At 37.4% G+C, this 16,110-nt stretch overlaps 1 protein-coding gene and 1 long non-coding RNA gene across 6 annotated transcripts in view; one reads left to right on the top strand and one right to left on the bottom strand.

Annotated features, from left to right (window-relative positions):
- Positions 1 to 938: 938 nt before the first annotated feature.
- Positions 939 to 15,551, top strand: LOC133243990 (uncharacterized). Of its 4 annotated transcripts, none has more exons than XR_009735244.1 (3): positions 939 to 1,030; positions 1,886 to 9,734; positions 14,577 to 15,551. It is a non-coding gene; the product is annotated as an uncharacterized LOC133243990 (long non-coding RNA). The 4 variants fall into 4 exon arrangements; XR_009735248.1 differs by lacking the exon at positions 14,577 to 15,551 and adding an exon at positions 11,211 to 14,547; XR_009735247.1 differs by having other exon boundaries at positions 944 to 1,030; positions 4,924 to 9,734.
- RSBN1 (round spermatid basic protein 1) overlaps positions 2,977 to 16,110 on the bottom strand; it is a 43,804-nt gene continuing 30,670 nt past the window's right edge. Inside the window, exons 5-8 of one of the 2 annotated variants that reach the window (XM_061410551.1) lie at positions 9,602 to 9,769; positions 8,178 to 8,286; positions 7,084 to 7,560; positions 2,977 to 5,064 (exon numbers count right to left, since the gene is read on the bottom strand). In XM_061410551.1, coding sequence (XP_061266535.1) covers positions 7,087 to 7,560; positions 8,178 to 8,286; positions 9,602 to 9,769 — 751 coding nt within the window. In that variant the 3' untranslated portion in view covers positions 2,977 to 5,064; positions 7,084 to 7,086. Of the gene's footprint in view, positions 7,561 to 8,177; positions 8,287 to 9,601; positions 9,770 to 16,110 lie in introns of both variants that reach the window. The other variant, XM_061410549.1, reaches the window with a different exon arrangement.

Genomic DNA, 16,110 nt, shown 5'->3' with positions numbered 1-16,110 from the left:
AAACCAGTCGGTGAGTCCAGTAGTTTAAAGGTACTTTCCCAGTTTGGACAGAAGTCAAAAAACGCTTCTCTCAGCCTCCCCATAAGCTGCTGGCCGTCTCGTTCTCCGGCTGACTGCCAGGAAAAAAACCAAAAACAAAAGCATACAAAACAAAACAAAACAAAAAAACCCTCTGGCGCAGCGGAGACCGGAGCCTCTCGGAGAGATTTTGTGCGGGTGTGTTTAGGGATGCAGGAAAGCAGGAGAGGAGGGAAGGTCGCTGGAGTTGACCCGCACCCTACCTCCGCCTCTCTCCAAGGTCCTGCACTCACCTGGTGACCAATGCCCCGCCGTCCGGCGGCCGGGACCTTCCTTCTCAGTGGCCCCGGCCCGCCCGTGAGGCCGGGGGCGAGGCGGCGGACCCGGCAGGCCGCATCTTCCCCCCGAGGCAGAGACGCCGGCCGGGCCGTTACCATGGAGACCGCGGAGGCCGCCCCAGCCTCGGAGGCAGCCGGCTGCCCAGCGCCCAGACGAGGGCAGTCTGCCGCCAGAGAGCCGGCGCCCTCCAAGCCCGACCTATAGGGTCATCGGACTGACCCTAAAATAACCAAACAATGAACTGAGAAAGGAGGGCGATAAAAAGTGAAGGGGGTATTCGCTAGACTGCCAGCCGCTATGGCAACGGCCGAAGGTTTTGTGCCCGGCCGGAAAAGTCAAGTGCAGAGGTCCCAAGGTCCGGTGGCAGCTGCTTCGGGGCGGCGGACACGCGTCCTCGCTAGGCCGGGCCGGGCCGTGACTCAGCCGACCCAGACCTGGGAAGCAGCAGCTTCGCAGACCACGGTGCAGCCGGGCTGCAGCTTCCGCTTTCCGGGGTTTGCAGTGAAGTTAGCTCCGCCCCCAGCCCGGGTCCTTCCCGCCGAGCCTCCGCCAGGCTTCGGGACCCAGGAGCTGGGGAGCTACACCGCGGCGGTATAGGCCCTGAGCAGCTCCCTCAGATCACCCTTCAGGCCACTTCTTCAGAAATGACTTCCCAGCCATCCATCTAAAGGAGGTCGGTCCAGATATTTCAATAGTTCCCTGTTCGTTTCTTTGCCAACACTCGTCTTTCCTTGTGTTTTATATTTCTTTGTGCTTCATTATTTACTGTCGGCCTTCCTCAATAGGCTGGGGGCTCCATGAGGTCAGAAACTAGGGTCTGGCACGAGCCTGGCCTAAAGTTTCTCAACCTTTGCTGAAGGAACAAATGTTTTCGTGAATTTACGCTGTTCTGGAACGAAAGACCTGACAAGCTGCGGCTTATTAAATCTCTCCCGCCTCTCAACTGCTCTAGGACTTCATCTTTCTGGGTGCTCAAGGGTAAATAAAGAGAGGGGCCAAGGCTTAGGACAGTTCCAAGGCACTTTCCCAATTAGGATAGGGGCAGGTAGCGAGGGGAAGAACTGTTTGTAGGTTAAGAGTTCAAGCAGGCTGACAGAGGTCAGGAGAAAGGAATGGTTGCCACCTCAAATGAATATGTAAGAATGGGTTAAGGTTTTAAGTAAGCTGCTTTCCTTTTTTTTTTTTTTTGGCCATTAATGGAACACTGACCTCTAACGGTGATTCTAACCTCAGTTGAAGCAGTGTCCTTGCTTGGCCAGCAATGGTAGCATTTGGGTCCATTTAAAGCTAATGAGATAATAATTAGACCAGTCTAGAAAGCCTTAGATGGGCAGTTGTAAATGTTTGCTAGCTAATTTCAGATTAGCTAGCAAATCGACATAAATGGAAGTTACTATCCCTGTTTCACCGGTGAGGAAAATCGACCAGGATAAAAGTAACTCCCACAGAATAAAATCATTTTACCCAGTCTTATTTCTATATTCCACACATTGGCAGTGGTTTCCTTTCTGCTTTTGCTTCGTGACAGCTTTTCCCGTCCTTACAGCTAAAAGTTCTGTTGGGTTTCAAGAATGTCTGATTAAAGAAAAGCATGGGAAGAATGACTAATCAAAAAGTCATTTTTTGTATATATTTGCTTTAAGAGGTAAGTTACAGTAAACTAATTAAGCATTTTACTTTATTAGCACACAAAGAGGCTTTAGGGGGAGTTCCTTCAAGAACTGCAATCAGGGAAAACTAGTAAGTAGCAAATTGTCCTTCAGGAGCCCCATCTACAAAGTTACAATGCTCCCTAAGGCTCTTACTGAGCAAAGCATGGGCTTTGAGCCCACAACTGCATTCAAATGCCTGCTCCCACTATTTAACTTCAGGTAATTTATTCGGTCTAACAGCCTGTTTTCTCACCTGTATTATGGAGACTGTATTGTTACCTTCCTACTCAAGGCTGTGAGGATTAAATGTTCAGTTAAGTCGCTCAGTCGTGTCCGACTCTTTGCGACCCCATGAACCACAGCACGCCAGGCCTCCCTGTCCATCACCAACTCCTGGAGTCCACCCAAACCCATGTCCATTGAGTCGGTGTCGCCATCCAACCATCTCATCCTCTGTCGTCCCCTTCTCAATAGTTACTCAAAAAACATCAGTTCCTTTCCTTTTCCTTTCCTAATCATAAGCAAGGGCTATCAGTGCTTAGGAAAGGTACCTTAATTAATGAGAAGTTCACACAAATAAGAACTGATGAGGAAAAAAACCACTGAGTTATGTCACTTAATACAGCAATGACATCTGAAACGTCTAACACTGCATGCACTTTCAAAAATATCAACATCCCCAGATCAAAAATTTAAGATTGTTCTCTCAGATATGAAACAATTTTTGCGGTAAGAGGGTTAACTGCCACAATGCCAAGCATAGTTTTCCTTCTTCCCCACAAACTAACTGCCTCTTGATATGGATGAAATTTTACCCTGGCATCTATAACCTTTTCCTTAAAAAGTCAAGATTTTCTAAAATAGTACAAAATAATAGAAAACAGAGGAGAGAGGGATAAATACTTTAAAAACAGGTTCCAGGTAGCTAGAATTCATATGTGCTATTCATTTTGTCATGAAACATCAGTAAAGGACAAATCAGACTTTGTTTATTAAAAAAATACTTTACAGGAAAAAAAAAACCTATGCATTCCATTGTCCTATTTTACAAAGAAATAGCTTAACAATTTAACACACTTAGACAGCTACAAAAAAGCACTGTGTTAAAAGGATTATTATTCACACAAATTTAGATTTAAGACTATTCATTAAAAACCTTTTTAAAACACTCATTAATGTCAATAAACAAACTAAGGCCACAAAACGCAAATAGTCCGCCAGGCAAATTATACATTTCATCTATATGCAAAGACCTCTTAGATAAATTAAAGCCACAGGAAAAAAAAGTCTTAGCTGCCAATCAAAATGGAGTTTAGTCACAGAAAACACTATTACATGAAAATTTACAACATGTGATAGTAGTACATAAGTTTTTTAGAGAGAATTGAAAAGTGCTATATTAAGAGACATTGGTCTCAACTACATGCACAAGTGAATCCTAAAAGATGTATGAAGAAAATGGAAGGCCGTAATATTTATGGAGAGATACTTGCTTTTAAAGCAACAAACTTTCAGGATGAGGATAGGTCCATGTGCTAAAGAAAAACATCTGTCTTGTACATTTCCTCTACTTACTGCATGACCAATAAATACAGCGACAATCTGTTTTTAAAAAAATAATACTTAGCAGAAATATGAACCTCTGGCATGTACTAGTGAAAGGTTCTTTTTATAAAACTTGTAGCAATGATAAAACAGAAAGACACAAACTCAATTATTCTAAAGATATAAATGCAAATAAATTTTAATGGCAAATACAGATGAAAATAAATGATCTAATAATGAGCTAATAATAATTAAAAATATATGCACTAAGGGTTTTTTGAATGTTAGTCTTGTTCCTAAATTAGCTTTCATTCTAGATAGTATTTATAGAGGGAAAAGCTATAAGCAAAAATCTCTCCAGTCACTAAGCATGAACTTTTTGCCTATTAAGACTGATGCAAAACATCTTTTCCTAAGGTTTAGTTTAGTAAATAATTTTATTTGATAAGCTCCTTTTTCCCCCTACAAGAGCTTTTAATATTAGTCGTTATTCCAGCTGTCTCTAAGGGGAAAGGGGACCTTCCAAATGTCTTTAATTTGAAGTATTAATAATAAAGTACCAGTGAAACAAATCCTAAGTATTAAATTAGCAAATTAAAAGTACAATTAAGCCGAGGAATTCATTTGTAAAGTTAAAACTTTGGAGGGGAAAGCAGATCTGTAGTTTTTATTATTATTGCTTTATGAATTTGGGCTACTTCTTTGAATCATAATCCTACTCTGAGTATATCCTGGTAATTACAGTATGACTTCTGGGGCAAGGGGAAGACTTGTCTCCTGATTAGTGAATACCATAAAATCATTCTAATTACTAAGTTAAGAATACTTATTTACTGGATCCTTTTCCATAAGAACATTTAAAAAATATCCCTCTGCTCCACAAAATACTAAAACTTATAGCCACATTCTGCAAGTAACCTCAAAAGAGTTGGCACAACAGATAATATACCAAAAAGGAAGATCAGCTTAAACTTCAGTTACAACTTCACTGCCATCACTACTTTACAAATCAGAAGACGCCAGATTGTTCCATGCCTCACTCCACCAAACCAAATAATTTAATTTTAGAAAAGTTGCTATCATTTGTATCGCTAAACTAGGATACAGCTTTAAAGCAGTAACAAACTCAAAACTTGCGCTTGTATATTCATCAGTCTTTAAAGCATGCTATTAAAATCTAATACTCACATAGGACATTCAGTTTCCAGATACATTACTAGCTAAATGTTTCTCTCTCGGTTCTATTGCAGTTCTAACATACAATGAATTTATTAGTACATGATTTTAAACATCTTTATACTGTTTTCATATTGGAGTTGAGGGTAGAATGTTTTATAAAAAGAAAATGGGGATTTGTTTTTGATTGTAGGTCTTTGCAGATCCGCTGGTTCCTGAGTGATTATACACAGTGCTGGCTGTCAGGAGACAGTCTCCTTGTTTATTAGCAATGACCAGCTTAGATGACAGATGGCATCTGCTGGATGGCAAGTGGGAGATGGGGAAATCGGATCTTGGAAGACAAGAAAAAAATAAAAAGTTTTCACTTTAACAACCTTGTTCTTCATGATTATTTTGAAAAGCAAATGTTGCCTGAGAAGAATTTTACTTTGCACAGCCTGGTAAAGCTCTATGAAATTCTTCTGGACAGTAAAACAAAAACAAGAAATAACCCAAACCCACATACTCAGTGATTCACCCCCTCCCCCTAAAATAACAAAAAACACCCTCAAAGGCAGGTCCCTTAAAAACTAGTCTTGATAAACTAGAATTCACCCTAAAATTTATACCCAGGATTTCGAAACACCCCTGCAATAATCACATTACTCTTCATACCATTCTAATTACCTTATTTACAAAGATAACTAAAACCAACATCACTTCCAATTCATAAATGGTTTACACTGAAATGTTTCTCTATTTGTCTTCATCCTTTGTAACAGAGAATACATACATATACATATATATAAGGAATAATACAGATTCTAACTAATCACTGCAGTATTTGCTGATGGTTACTTTTCTATCGGTTTACACAGTGACCCCTATACTTTGCTAATATGCGTTTAACTACACAACAATATTGCACAAAGTAATATTTATATAAGATTTAACCTGTTTCAGAATATTTTAGAGAAAATTCATATTTGTATTTCAAAAGATGCAGCTATGTTTTCATGGTGACAGACATAATAAAGCAGCATCTTTTTTTGCCTATGTTAATGTAAATATTCCAAATCTCACTCTCCAGGAAAAAAAAATCTCCAAATTGCACTATAACCAGGTAGATACAAGAATCTGGTCTTAGGTGTGGGGAGTACTCTTCCTTTAATAAGCAAAAGGCCTATCATATTATTAACTAAGAGAAAGTGAAATGTGTATCACATTAACATTCTAAAATAACAGAAAGTTAAGACTACTAGCTATATGAACTGTGCCTGTTCAGAAAAAAAACTGTTAAATACTCAGGCACTAATAAGGATTAGGCTACCTGAAACTCTAGGATGAAGTCTAGTGCCATATTCTTTATTAGACAGTAGCAACACAGAGCAATAATAAATAAACCCAGGTGTCAATAGATCTTTATCATGAAGAGGTTGATGCTAGGTGACAAAAATAGTTTTTCCTAAGTTTCATGCACAAAATATGGCAGCCTCATCTGAAAGATAGATATCATTCTATAAGTTTGATACTCATGATCAGTTTAGGAAGCAAAAGTGTCCACACAGAATGTGAGGATGCTAGGAAGCAGAACAATATAGAGTATCATGTCAACATTATCTCTTTTACCCAAAATATCTTCCATAGTTACCAAGTATTCTAGAAGAGATTAATGAACCATGGAGAATGAATGACCAAGGACTATTCATCTTTAGATATTTTTAATTGAAATATCCACTGGGCTTTAAATAACAGATACCAAAAAAAAAAAAAAAACCAGTTTGGATCAGAAAGTGCTGTGCTTTCTCTTTTGTTAAGAAATCAGAGAGCCACTGAATTCCTTAGAAACTACCTGCTCTTTATGGTTGAAACTAAATAAATGACTTGCCCATGTACAAGATGCAGGACCTCTTTCCTGCAACCTATGCCATTTTTACTGTAGAAAGTGGATCTGTGCCATAAAAGCACAAGTACTAAATCATAAATCTGATCTTCTATCATAAAAACAGCAAAAATGGCAAGAGACAAGTCAAGATAAAATTAAAGGAAGTGAATTAATTTACCAAATAAGAATCTGTTATTCCAGAAAATTCTCATTTTGATTTGAAGAAGAGATTGAATTGTTACCTCACACCTTAAAACAGAAAGTAGCAGCAGACCCACTATTACATACTGTACTAACGGGATAAGATACAACTCTTAACTTTGCATAATCTGTGTAAAAAAGATATGCTTGACATTTGTGGAATGTCATTTCTCTTTATAGAATTATAGGCAAGATTTCTCCAATAAAACTTAACTTAAGCCAGTTATAAAACTATAACTTCACATCAAAATTTAAAAAAGTTAAAAAATGTGTTTGAATATGTACATATCACACAGGAGTGCTTGAATGTTCCTGTAGACTGTGTTGCTGGTCAGAGTCCAGTCTACTTTCCACCTTTAAAACTGGAATAGACTGAGTCATCTGATCTTGCTGTAGATTAAGTTCAGATGAAGGTGGGAAGGACGATGAAGCAGTTGTCAAAAGCTGCGTCTCTGTGCATGTTTCCTCAGATTCAGTTTTTATCCTCACACACTGGGAGTCAACTTCTAATTCTTGCTTTCCAGTTAAATCACAGTCCACATTAGAACTGCCTTCTGTGTTTTGAGAGGCATCCACAACAGGGTGGTACTGTTTAAGCCTTATATGCCAGGCTAAGCTGCACACTGCTGACACTGTTTTGAACTGATGAATGACATTTCTAGGGATGAAGTAGATATCATTGTCACACAGCTGAATTCGAGCATAACGAATGCCTTCCCGCCTCATTTGGTTTAGTTTTGCTTCATCCACCCACTGCACACACTGAAAAAGGGAAAAAAGTTTCATGAGATTTTAAAGTAAAATATGCAAAGATTAAGTCAAATAAAATAATCAGCACAGGAAAACAGTAGGTTCAAATTAAAGCCAAACAATACTATACAATATACAATTTACTACAATTCCTAAGATACATTTTTCCTCATATGTTATTACTTTTCTAGTAATGAAGTACAGATTAAAATTAGGACTGGCCTACAGAATCATTAAATAATTCAAAATGCAACTAAATATCAATATTCTTTGCCCCATGCCAGAGCAACATTTATCTGTTTCTTTCACTGTCTTCCAGCCTTTTGTAGGTGAGGGCACACAGTGCAATCTGGTTAACAGCTGAGACTGCTCATGGCCCAAACTGAGCATCCTGGGTCCTCTCCTCAGTCCCACCTGGCATCCCAATGACTGAAGGGAGACCCTAAGCATTTTTCTTGGGAAGCTCCATTTTAATGATTTTCAACATCCTCCACAAACAGCTTTTAAAATGAAATTAAATTCACTATACCATGTATCCAACTAAAAGGTAAAATGCACAATTAAATAAGTACAGATACTTAATTTCTAAGATCTCACTCAAAGAGCAAAGAAAAAGCAAAAGTTCTTACCTGGGAAACTGGAGGTTCATGAAGGTCTAACTGAAGTCTCTGTACAACATCAGTGAAATCCTCAGCATGAAAACAAATCACATCTTTGGTTATGCGAGGTTGGTCACTCCTAAGATTGACAAAATTAAGTTTTAGAAACAAGCATCTCATAATGGAAAATGATGACAATTTCAATCTTCCTGTTCCTGGAACTGCTACACTAGCAAAGAAATAGATGCATAAGACCTAAGGACAAAGTATACATTTGTTTCTTTCATCAACTTAAAAAAACAAAACATCAATAAAGTGATTTTTAAAAAATTAAAATTAGTTGTTATAAAACTTAAACTTTAATGACTAAATCATCTAACCACTTTGCCCCACCATCTCCATGCCACCGGACATCATCATCTTGACAGAAAGAAATGGACAGAATACATCTCAGACACAAATACCACACATTCCAGTTTTCAAAGCATAGGGTAGGAAAAAAAATAATCTTTAACTTAAAATATTACTGTCAACCTGTGATTGAACTCTAATTCTAAAGATCAAACCAAACTCTACAACAATATTGAAGACCCTAAAGGCATAAATATGAAAAACAAAGTAAAATACAGCTTTTAAATATGTTCTGAGCCTTGTTAAAACCAGGCCCTGAGTGTAAAAGGGTGCAACCTGTAAGAAAGCCAGTATAGCAGTTGCTCCCAAAATTAAAAATAGAATTACTATGCTGCCAAGTCGCTTCAGTCGTGTCCGACTCTGTGCGACCCCACAGACGGCAGCCCACCAGGCTCCCCCGTCCCTGGGATTCTCCAGGCAAGAACACTGAAGTGGGTTACTATATGACCTAGCAATTCCACTTCTGGGTATATACCCAAAAGAATGAAAGCACGGCCATGAAAAGATGTTTGTTTATAACAGCCAAAAGGTGGATGCGACCCAAGTGTCCACTGACAGACAAATGGACAAACAAAACATAGCATATACATATAATGAAGTACTATTCAGCCTTTAAAAGGAAGGAAATTATGACACGCGGTACCATATGGATGAACCTTGAGGATACAATGCTAACTGAAATCAGTCAATCACAAAAAGACAATAACTGTTTGATTCCATTTATATGACATATTTAAAGTGGTCAAATTCATAGAGTGATGTTCGCCAGGAACTGGGGGACAGGAGAAAGGGGAGTTATTGAATAAAAGGTATAGAGTTACAGTTCTGCAAGATGAAAAAGTTCTACTAGAGATTTGTTTTACAACAATGTGAATATACTTAATATTACTACAAACATTAAAATTAAAAATTGTTAGGATTTTCATTTTCGTTTTGTTATGTGTATTTTACCACAATTAAAACTGTTCGCGACTTTTCAAATTGGTTAATGCTGCCTTAAGAAAATGTGGACTCAAGCTTGCAATTGAGTTCCATTAACTTACCATTCACCAAACTGTACAGCTTTCAAAACCCCAACAGCAGCCGTACTCTGCCAGTCAAACCCCTGACCTACATGATCAGCATGAGCTCTTGTCCTATCTTCAAAGAGGACTTCCCGGGGTTCACTGGTCCGAGGTAGGTACTGGAGATTTTTAATTTCATTCATTGATCTGTAGTCAATTTGGTTTCAAAATAATGAGGGAGAAGAAAGCAGCAACATAAAAAATTAACAGCAGTAAGACAAATAAATCTACTAAAATACCAAATCTTAAATGAGGGCTGAGAAGGTTCAGCAATTTCGATCATCAGCATCTGACATGCCATAATGTAATGCTGAATGGGGTGACCTCCTTTTCTCAGTCATGATGTCATGATAATATGACAGCTGTTATCCTGACCTGGCACAAATGCGGTGTTTGAATATACAAACACTATAAATAGACAAATATATATAGCTCTGTAGCATGTATATACTGCTCTATTTAAAATGGATAATCAATGAGGACCTACAATATATAGCACAGGGAACTCTGCTCAATGTTTTGGGGCAAGCTGGATGAAAGAGGAGTTTAGGGGAGAATGGACCCATGTGTATGTATAGCTGAGTCACTTTGCTGTCCACCTGAAACAATCACAACATTTTTAATTGGCTATACTCCAATATGAAATAAGAAATTACCAAAAGATTAGTTGCCTAGTAACAGAAAATTTGATTCACAATTCAAGGCTGTATGTTTCTTGTACCTGGAGTCATTTTTAAGTCTCAAAGCATTCTACTAGACTTAACTGAAGAAGGCAACCTGAGCATCTACATCTGCTTCCACATGAAAATGGAAGTAAAAGACTTCAAGCTAATGTAGTAAGGGTGGGGAAGAGAAGTGGAGGAATGGATGGGATTATAGATGAAACAGAACTGGCTATGAATTGGTAACTGTTGCTATTCAATACATGAGAGTTTATTATATTATCTTCTCCTTTTTTGTGCGCTCAAAACCTTCTAAATATAATAATCTAAAGGTGACAGTAAAGGAATGAATGCGAAGCAACAAAGAAAATAAATCAGTAAATGAACACCATCAACACATTTCTGGAAGATGAAAAATGATTAAAACTTCTTGGACTAATGAAACTGAGCTGAGAAAGCCACAAGCCTAGACTAAACAAGAAGGGAATGGCAGCTAAAAAGGCTAGTAAAATAAGGATAATGGACAGAAAGGAAGTACAGTTGAAAAAAGAGCAAATAAAGTGAAATTCTGCAAATTAAACCTGTCAGCTGTCACTCCTGTGGCAGAAATTTGGTCAGGTATTTAAACTCATACAGAAGGCAATGTAGGTGACCCACCAGCATTTATCTCTCACCTTAATTTCTTTGAAAGAACTCTTAATTTTTATTAGGTCTCTCTGTCCCTACCCTCATTCACAAGTTCCAGAGATGGATCCTGATGAACTCTGGCAAACTATGTTAAGTTCATTCCCCTTGCCAGTGAATGATACAGGAATAAGCACAAACCGATTCTGGCTAGCAATATGACAGGAAATCTGCTAAGACTTTTGGGAAGCTCCCTGGCTCCTAAGAAAGTAGTAAAGAAAACACTCTTTTCTTTTTTTTAGATATAACCAGATCCAGATGTATACCTAGAACTGCTATCACCATTCAGCAACAACCATAATGGAAGCCACTGTAAATACAAAGCCTAGGTAGAGAGAATGACAGAGGAGAAAAAAGGAAAAGACCTTTTTTCTTGATGACAACACTGAACCACTGACTATATGGGCCTAGAGTCAACCTCTCTGAACTTCCTAAAATACAAGACAACATTTTACTTTATGAACCAGTTTGAATCAATTTTGTTGCTTGTAACCAAAACCATTCTGATAAACTTTCAGCCAAAAATACCTGCATGTTCTTCTCTAAACACATTGAACTTACTATATACACTCACATAATCCTCTGGCATTTGGACATATCCTTTAATGTCCACTTCTATGCCTGTTAACTCTAAAGTGAAACCTACCTATTGACAAACCTTACTGAAATACAAAAAGAATGCCCAGTAAGCCCAATGCTTTATTTCTAAATAGAAACAAGTAAACCAAGAATCACCAGATATGTGAAGACAGTCTACAGCAGCCTGAAAAACAACAAAATAAACAACACTGAAATTTAAGAATTTTGTCAGAAGACAAATGTCAAGTAAATGTCCCAAAATCGAAAGCAGAAAGATAATAAGAAATATGAAGCTAATCAAACTGGGAGATCTATTCAACCAACAGCAGTTTCCAAAACCATTGGTTTTGGTTACAAGCAACAACAGAAAGAAATAATAGAGAAATGAAAAGATTACTGAAGCAACTAAGCAAGAAAAATTCCCAGAAATCAAAAAAGACATGAATTTTTAAGTTTAAGGAACCCACCAAACAACAAAAAGGATTAAAATGTAAGAATAGGAATTAAAAACCCAAGCAAAGATGTGTCATTGTGAAATTAAGCTCCCAGGAGAGGAAAAGAAAACAGGTTACTTACAAAGGAACAATAATGACACTGGAATTAAGACTTCTCATAAACAATATTAGATACCAGAAGACATTGGGGCAATGTTAAAAAATCCTAAGGAAAATACATCTTCTAGACTCCAGCTAAACTACAGATCATATTTAACAACAGAAAAAGAAATTTTCAGACATTATGATCACTCAATACCTTCCTTTTCTTAGAATATAATGAGTATGTCATCAAGCAGAAAAAGAAATAAACCCAGAAAGAAGACAACCATAAGTTTAGGTAGAAAAACATTAAATGGGAACTACTAGGTAGGTAACTGTGAAATAAGCTTTTCACACTGAGGTAAAAAAAAACACAGAGCTCCAAAAGATTTCCAGGTAAAAAGTGATGTGTTAGACCAGACAGTATGGTTAAAATTCTGGATTCTTGAAGGTATGATAAATGCAAAGAATGCAATTAACTAACAACATTCTCCCTCAAAGAAGCTATATTTAAAAAAAAAAAAAAAAAGCCAAAAAGAAGCAGTAGCCAAAGCCATGTAGAAAGTTAGTGTGATTTTAGAAAAAAGTCTTTGTAACCCCATTGGACTGTAGTCCCACCAGGCTCCGCTGTTCATGAAATTCTCCAGGCAAGAATACTGGAGTGGGCTGCCATTCCCTTCTCTAGGGGATCTTCCCAATCCAGGGATTACAGGTCTCCTGCTTTGCAAGCAGATTCTTTACTGTCTGAGCTACCTGGGAAGCCAAATCTTAAACAACAGAAAGAATAGAAGATATTAGAAATATGGTCAAAAGTGTACAGTAGTATCCCCTCAAAAAAGGCCATCAGAAACAAGAAAAACCGAACAATTCAAAAATAACCAGCAAGATCCAAATATGAACCAAACTAAAATGTGGCATGATTTTCAGTATCTAGGTGAAATATAGAAAAGAAAGATCCTTTTGTTTATTATTCCTTTGAGTGACAACAAACCACTCGAACCTTAGAATACGAATTTTAGCCTCCAGTAAACTTACTACCCATATTATTTTAAATGCCATTTACTGACTTTCAAATTTTAGAATACTGCTCTTGACAAAGCATATAGAGCCTAATTACAGTTTTAAAACAGAATATGAATTAACCTCAACAATGTATAAGCACAGTTGACAAAAAGTACAAGGGGGAGGAAAAGGCTAGAGTAAGAGTCATTTAACTATCTGGAAAATCCCAAAAGGAAGGAATCCCTACCCAGTATACCATGAAATTGACAAATTTCCTGTCAAAGCCTTAAAACAAAAAGGGCATTAAAAACAGAAAACATTTTTGCCTCTGGTGAAAAAAAGGTGTTTTCATCTGGAGGAAAAGGTAGCCAGGATTTGGTTTTAATTATAACCGCCCCCCCATACTGTTTGATGTTTTAAAACCCTGTGCATATATTTCTTTAACTCTAGAGTTCATAAATTTAAAGATCATCTTCATTTGCAGTGCCCTTGATAACTAAACAGCTTCCACATTGATTTCATCATTTTCAGCAACAGGACATTGTCAATAACACATCAAGATGACATTACTGTTTAAGTTCTGATTTATTCACTCTAATTCAAACTGCTTTTGATGGCTCTCTTAAGAATATTTAATCCCAATAGAAATTAAATTTGATAGTACCTCAGATTAGTGGAGAAATAATAAATTGTTAAATAAACAATGTGGGTACAACTGTCTAATTACTTGGAAAGAATGTTAAACAATCTCTCCCTCTATACTGAAATCAACACCAGGTTAAATACATAATACTGAAATCACATATGTAACTAGGAGAAAATGTGAGTATTTTGTAACACTAAATGAGAGAAGGCCTTTCTAAATTTGCCACTAAGAAAGAAATCTCAGAGGAAAAGATGTATCTGACAACATATGAATAAAACTTTCTGTGACTAAAGAGAAAAGAAACAACATCCCAATGGAAATATAAGTAAAGAAAATTAAAAGGGAATCACAGAAGAAGAAATTCAAACCCCTCAAAAAGGCAAATTAAAATAACATTTTTGTCCAATCAGATGAAAAAAGAGAATGTTAGTGGAGGGCACAGGGGAAAGGGTACTATCTTACTATTGGGTAGAAATATAAATTGGTACATTTCTGGAAGTCATTTAGAAATGTGTATATACTTTGAGCCTTTAGCAATTTCTACCAAGAAAATAAACATGCATATACACAAAAAATATCTACCTACCTACCTACCTATCAACCAACCAGCCAGCCACAATGATGTACCATAAATGTTTAGTAATTGGCTTTAGTGGGGGAGATGGCTGATTTGCATTAGGTTGATGCAAAAGTAATTGCAGTTTTCATTGTTGAAACCTGCCATTTAATACTGGAATACATTCTTAAATAAATGTGATTATGTTATATATCATTTTAATGTGCATTTCTTGCTTTATGTTTTGCTAATGACTTATTGCTTACTGTTTGCTTTATATTTATTTTAGACTATAGAAATGATGTTAGACAAAAAGCACATTTGAGCAATTTTCTTATTCGAGTTCAAAATGAGTCGTAAAGCAGCAGAGACAACTCGCAACATCAACAACACATGTGGCCCAGGAACTAGAAACGTACATACAGTGCAGTGGTGGTTCAAGGGGTTTTTGCAAAGAAGATGAGAGCCTAGAAGATGAGAAGCACTGTGGCTGGCCATTTGAAGGTGACAGCAACCAACTGAAAGAATCATCAGAGCTGATTCTCACACAAGAAGTTGCCGAAGAACTCAACCTCAACCATTCTATGGTTGTTTGGCATTTGAAGCAAGTTGGAAAGATGAAAAAGCCCACTAAGTGGATGCCTCATGAGTTAACTGCAAATCAAAAAAAGCGTCCCTTTGAAGTGTCATCTTCTCTTATTCTACACAACCATGAACCATTTCTCGATTGGACTGTGATGTGTGATGAAAAGTGGATTTTATACAACTGGTGACAACCAGCTCACTGTTGGACTGCGAAGAAGCTCCAAAGCACTTCCCAAAGCCAAACTTGCACCAAAAAAAGGTGATGGTCACTGGTGGTCTGTTGTCGGTCTGATCCACTACAGCTTTTTGAATCCTAGCAAAATCATTACTTCTGAAAAGTATGCTCAGCAAATTGATGAGATGCACAGAAAACTGCAATGCAGGCAGCTAGCACTGGTCAACAGAAAGGGCCCAATTCTTCTCTACGACAATGCCTGACCGCCCGTCTCACAACCAACACTTCAAAAATTGAATGAATTAGGCTATCGAAGTTTTGCCTCATCTGCCATATTTACCTGACCTCTTGCCAACGAACTACCACTTCTTCAGGCATCCTGACAACTTTTTGCAGGGAAAATGCTTCCACAACCAGCATGAGGCAGAAAATGCTTTCCAAGTGTTTGCTGATTCCAAAGCATGGATTTTTATGCTACAGAAATAAACAAACTTATTTCTCGTTGGTTATTGTACATTGTAGGTGGTTGTACAGCTGTTGCTGACTGTAATGGTTCCTATTTTGACTAACAAAGAGTGTTTGAGCCTAGTTAAAATGATTTAAAACTCACAGTCCGAAACTGCAATTACTTTCGTACCAACCTACTAGCTGATTTGCTGATTTCTGTGGTACAAATACTCCCAACATGGCCAATTTCAAGCTATTCATGTGACCTCACTCAGCGTGGAATTGTGAGGCTAACAATGGCCCTATGAGCTGGTATAAACTGGTTCCAGCACACCACTGACATGTTTATCAAAATACCATTTATCAATATACTAAAAAACAGAAACAATTTACATTAATAAAGAATTGGTAAAATAAATCTTGATACAACCATACAGTCAAAACTACACAGTTATTTAGAAATGATGATATGGCTGCATCTTAATAAGACACATTTTAAAGTAATCATCATGTAAAGAAGGAATTCATCGGGGTACAAAGAAAATTTATGAGTGAATATAGACCAAAATTTAAAGGTTAACATGCCTAAATGAGTGGGATTATAGATATTTTTTGC

Source organism: Bos javanicus, chromosome 3, assembly GCF_032452875.1.
Source record: "Bos javanicus breed banteng chromosome 3, ARS-OSU_banteng_1.0, whole genome shotgun sequence".
NCBI lineage: Eukaryota > Metazoa > Chordata > Mammalia > Artiodactyla > Bovidae > Bos > Bos javanicus.
This window is presented reverse-complemented; position numbering and strand designations above follow the sequence as displayed.